The 5,752-nt window shown below is 39.2% G+C and overlaps 1 protein-coding gene across 1 annotated transcript; it reads left to right on the top strand.

The window, feature by feature from the left end:
• Window positions 1-778: 778 nt before the first annotated feature.
• LOC130991696 (putative F-box protein At3g44060) lies at window positions 779-2,320 on the top strand. Its single transcript, XM_057916053.1, has 2 exons — window positions 779-1,820; window positions 1,973-2,320. Exons 1-2 carry the CDS (start codon window positions 831-833, stop codon window positions 2,072-2,074), a joined length of 1,092 nt encoding a protein of 363 aa, XP_057772036.1. The 5' UTR covers window positions 779-830; the 3' UTR covers window positions 2,075-2,320.
• Window positions 2,321-5,752: the final 3,432 nt, after the last annotated feature.

Genomic DNA, 5,752 nt, shown 5'->3' with positions numbered 1-5,752 from the left:
GAGGGAGGCACACGTTTTAAGAAAAAATATATTTTTTATTTAATTATTGGAGAAAGGGGCCACAGATAAAGAAAAATGAAAAAAGTTAATTAAGTTAATGTGTAGAGAAAAATGACCTACAAATTTACTAAAAATAGAATAGAATAACTTTTTGTGGACTGACCAAAATGACAAATTAATTAGGACAACATTTCGTGGATAGAGCGAATTCTCTATAATCTATATATCTATATAATATGAAAATACAGTGTTTCGGCATATTAATTTCCCACCAATTTGATGGCTATATTATAATTACTATAATGGATTGAGGGCAATAATTGAAAAAACAATTGTTCAGTACGTTTTCGCAATATTCTACCATATTTGCCAGATTTCCGCTCAACTGTAATATGAAATCCCTTTCTAGTTTTTTTTTTTTTTTTTTTTCCCGAAAAAATCAATGAAGGGCCATTATATTAAGGATAATCATCCAACACAATCTCCCTAAGCCAACTAGGAAAATTCTCATTAAATTTAATATTATACTCATTGTACTATACACTAGTTGAATTAAAATAATATTTAAATTAGAGAACCCATTGACGAAATATTAAAAATTCCACCATAAACTATTAATGTATTAATAATTAGCTTATGAAATAATTTTATTGATATAAAAAATTATAATATAATTATTTATAGTATATGCATCGCACATGTACAATTCTTAGTACAAAAAATAAAACTTATAAATATTAAAACCCTTAGAAGCCGCCACACGTTACAACCATTAACACAAGTTAGGGTTAATTTGTTGTTGCATCAATCATCCCTTCATCCGCTTCGAGATGAAGAAACAAAACTCGAAGCGCTTGAAGATGGAAACACAAAAATCGAAGCGCAGGAGATCTCGCGATCGACTCAGTGAGTTACCCGACTCGTTAATCTTCAACATCTTTGAGTTGTTGCCGATGAATGACGTTGTTAAGACTACAATCCTCTCCAAGCGTTGGAAAGATCTCTGGACAACAGCCCCCTTCCTTAATTTCACGGATTATTCATTCAAAGATGACCCAGATGATCCGGAATCTTCGTTAAAATACCCAGATATTGAGATGGTTCAAGACTTCGTGGATGAGGCACTAACACAGTGGGGAGGGATCAATATTCTGAAATTCAAGATTGATTTCAGATCATATTATGATCACGAATTTGATGATGATTTGGATGAGTGGGTGCGTTGGGCAAAAGAGAAACAAGTCGAAGAGATACACTTACGCATTGAGAATGATTATCGACCGTACGACTTGCCGGAGTGTCTCTACTCGTGTTCATCGCTCAAAGTGTTAGTCTTGTCGCTCAAATATATTTGCTTTTCGCGTATTCGCGGGAATATCAAGTGGGATAGTCTTAAGAGTTTAACGATTTCGGATTACTTGTCTCTCGATCCGTATTTTATCACACAAGCTTTGCGTGGAAGCCCTAATTTGGAAGTATTTAACTTGACTCTGCACGCAAGCAAAAGCGTGTGTATCCAATCTAAGAGTTTGAAGAAGCTCTGTATTTGCAAGCGTTTCAGTCACAGAGATAAAGAGAAGGTGGTGGAAATCGTGACTCCGAATCTTGAAACGTTGGAAATTTCAGGATATCCAGACATAAAATATGTGTTGAGTGCCTCCTCGTCTTTGACGGACGTAACTCTTAGATTTCGGGAAGACAAGGAGAGCTGGCTGAGTTCATCTGCTTCGTTCGAGCACGATTGTGGGGAAACATTGAGTCAAATTCTTCCAACCATCCAACATGTTGAAAGACTGAAATTATCGTCTAGGTGCATCCAGGTTAGCTTCACTTTTATTATCATGTTTTATTGGTTGCATTTTAGCGATCAAGTCGTATATTGAACTCATAGCCCAAGTTAGGCAAGTCGGATTAATTAGCTCCTTTTTCTATTATTTTGAATAAAATTTAACGTATTGTTGTTTTAATCCAGGTGCTACAGCGCACGAACAAGAAACATTTGCTTTCACGCCCATATTTTATAGTTAGAGATCCTGTTGAAATTTACGGGCTAGGATGGTGTTTCGACAAGTAAAAGGAATCATGCCATCTTCACGTTCACGTCCATCGCGTTCTTAATAACTGAAAGCAAAGATCTTCCTTGCACTTGCTTGATTTGGGTTAATTTGTCGAAAAAAATTTGCAATGACTTAATTAATTATTTATTTTTTTGGGTTAATTTGTTTTGATACTGCTTAATTTTTGGTGTTGAACAGTGATATTATGCAAGTAATTTTGTGCGGTTTCAGTAAGTTGGAAGTGTTTATCTTGTTTTTGGAGAAGAATCCAATCTAGTACTTTGAAACATCTGTCTATTGAAAGTATTTGTATGAATCTATGATGATGATGATTATTATGTGATCCAGAGACGCAGCTGAGAATCTGTACAGCAAATCTTGAAATGTTGGGAATATCGAATATCATGGTGTTTCATGCGCCAAGTGTTTGATGAAAGTCCTATCTTTACCTCGTCCAAATCTTTTGTTTTATGGTGCGAATCTTTTGAAGCATATCATTCTTTGTGTTGGGAAAAGTGGTGAATAAATATTCACGAGTGTCAAAATAAATGACACTTGCACAGCGGAACCAGGATAATTCTTTTCCCTCTTGCTGGATTACAAAATGGGATCCAAACCAAGAAAAATATTTGGTGCAAAATATAAGAAAATATGAGACAAGAATTTTACGTGGAAAACCCAAATTGGGAAAAACCACGAGACCGTAGTCTAGAAAACTTCCACTATGTATATAGTAGGCTTACAAAAAATTCTCCCTACACAAAATAGGGGAAACACAAATCTCAAGTTTAATAACTTGGAAAACACAAGAGGACTGAGCTACTATTTTAAGAGAGATGAAAAAATCCTATGATTTTTCCTCACAATTTTCTTCTCTCAAAAAAGCACTCACCAAACTCTCTCTTGTTGCCTCACTTTTATTTTCTCTTCTGCACATCTTTCCTTCTGCAGAATGAGCTCAATTTATAGGCAAAATTGAGCTGCCGATTGTTGAAAAATGAGCAGCAGCAATTGTTGAAGCTGCAATTGTTGAACTTCAATTAATCTGCACAACTAATAGTCAAAAAGTTGTGGCTCAAATGTCAAAAGGTTTGGGGCCCACATCAAAGTGGAAGACAAACTCAACAATTCTCCCCCTCCACTTGATGTGGGGATTCAACTAGACCTGCTTCACGTTTGCAGATCTCAAACTTATCTCGGGGTAAGGACTTGGTAAACATATCTGCACCATTCTCATCGGTGTGGATCTTCTCGAGCTACATTAGTTTTCTTTCAAGTACATCTCGAATCCAGTGATATCTCACATCAATATGTTTCGTTCTCGAGTGAAAACTCGAATTCTTACTCAAGTGAATTGCACTTTGACTGTCGCAGTAAAGCACATACTTCTCTTGCTTCAAGCCCAACTCTTGTAGAAACTTCTTCAACCACAACACCTCTTTGCAAGCTTCCGTCACAGCAATGTACTCAGCTTCCGTTGTGGATAATGCCACGCATTTTTGAAGTTTCGATTGCCACGAGATAGCTCCCCCTGCAAGTCTCATCAGGTATCCAGATGTGGATTTCCTGGAATCTATGTCACCAGCCATGTCTGCATCCACATATCCTTCAAGTAGAATATGGTTATCACCAAACTTCAGACAAAGTTTAGAAGTACCTCTCAGGTACCGAAATATCCATTTCACTGCTGTCCAATGCTCTTTTCCTGGGTTTGAGAGAAATCGACTAACCACACCAACTGCGTGAGCGACGTCAGGTCTAGTGCATATCATAGCATACATTAGACTCCCCACCGCAGAAGCATATGGAATCTTTTGCAGTTCTTCCTTTTCTGTCTCACTTGTCGGGCATTGTGCTGAACTTAGCTTCATATGACCCGCAAGTGGAGTGGCGACTGGCTTCGACTTGCTCATTCTAAATCTTTCAAGAACTTTCTCAATATATTGTTCTTGAGATAACCAGAGCTCCTTGCTCTTCCTATCCCTGAAGATCTTCATTCCAAGGATCTGCTTAGCCGCGCCTAAGTCTTTCATCGCAAAAGACTTGCTTAGCTCTTTCTTCAGCTTATCAATCTTGCTGGCATCATGGCCTACAATTAACATATCGTCAACGTAGACTGACAATATGATAAATTCACCTCCTGTGAACTTCTTGAAGAAAACACAGTGATCTGAGGTGGTCTTGTTGTAGCCATGGGTTGACATGAAGGACTCAAACTTCATGTACCATAGTCTGGGAGCTTGTTTCAGGCCGTACAAGCTCTTCTTCAACCTGCATACAAGGTTCTCTTTTCCTTTGACTTTGAAACCTTCAGGCTGGTCCATGTAGATTTCTTTGTCTAAATCTCCATGCAGAAATGCAGTCTTCACATCAAGTTGCTCGATCTCCAGGTCCAAACTGGCAGCAATCGCGAGCACCACTCTGATTGAAGACATCTTCACCACTGGTGAGAAAATCTCTTCAAAATCAACACCCTTTTTCTGACTGAAACCCTTCACAACCAGTCTCGCCTTGTACCTTGGTTGTGAGCTATTCTCCTCAGCCTTTAATCTGTAGACCCACTTGTTTTTCAGCGATCTCTTGCCGGCTGGCAACTTCACTAAGTCATAGGTGTGATTTTCAACTAAGCAGTTCATCTCCTCCTTCATGGCTTCTAACCACTTCTCCTTTTGGTCATGCGCCATGGCTTCTACAAAACTCTGTGGCTCTCCTCCATCAGTGAGCATTACATACTCATGTGGGCTATATCTGGTAGAAGGTTGTCTTTCTCTGGTAGACCTTCTGACTGGAGGGACATCATCTTGTACAGGTGGAGTCTGATCGTCACCTGCTTCATCATCAACCGGATCACCATGCTCCGATTGGGTATCTCCCCCGTAATTCTGGAGTGTCGGTGAAGGAACTGGATCTAAGTTGACAGGAACTTCTGAATTAGATTCAGGCTTTTCCTTCGCATCATCAGGAACTTGATCTTCAAGGAATACAACATCCCTGCTTCTGATGACTTTCCTGTTAACTGGGTCCCATAATCTATAACCAAACTCTTCATGAGCGTATCCCAAGAGGATACATGGTTTGGTTTTATCATCAAGCTTGGATCTCTCATCTTTTGGAATGTGAACAAAAGCCCTGCAGCCAAACACTCTCAAGTGTTTGTAAGACACGTCTTTCCCTGACCAAACTCTATCTGGAATGTCACCACCCAGAGGAGTTGATGGAGAAAGGTTGATCAAGTCAACTGCGGTCCTCATAGCTTCACCCCAAAAAGGATTTTGGCAGTTTGGAGTGCGACATCATGCATTTGATTCTCTCACAAATTGTTATGTTCATCCTTTCTGCCACGCCATTATGTTGAGGGGTCTTTGGGACGCTTTTCTCAAGCTTGATACCATGGTTCCTGCAGTGTTGCTCAAACGGGCCTTGGTACTCACCACCATTGTCTGCACGAACATACTTTAGTTTCCTTCCTGTTTGTCTCTCGACTTTTGCTTGAAAATTCTTAAAGACCTCCAACGTTTGGTCTTTGGTTTTCAAGGCAAAACACCAGACTTTCCTCGAAAAATCGTCAATGAAAGTGACGAAATATAGTGCGCCACCAAGAGTTCTGTCTTTCATGTAGCACAAATCTGTGTGCACCAAATCAAGAGGTTGAGCTCTTCTTGAGGGAGAGAAGCTCTTGAATGCAACTCTGTGTT

Source organism: Salvia miltiorrhiza, chromosome 7 (assembly GCF_028751815.1).
Source record: "Salvia miltiorrhiza cultivar Shanhuang (shh) chromosome 7, IMPLAD_Smil_shh, whole genome shotgun sequence".
Classification (NCBI taxonomy): Eukaryota; Viridiplantae; Streptophyta; class Magnoliopsida; order Lamiales; family Lamiaceae; genus Salvia; species Salvia miltiorrhiza.
The sequence above is the reverse complement of the archived record's forward strand: the minus strand, read 5'-3'. Positions and strand labels throughout refer to the sequence as shown.

What these genes read in the sequence shown, in the direction of transcription:
- LOC130991696 (XM_057916053.1), top strand. Translation starts at nt 831, where the DNA reads ATGAAGAAACAAAACTCGAAGCGCTTGAAGATGGAAACACAAAAATCG. An exon ending in TATCGTCTAGGTGCATCCAG is followed by an intron (nt 1,821 to 1,972) that starts GTTAGCTTCACT and finishes GTTTTAATCCAG; the next exon opens with GTGCTACAGCGCACGAACAA.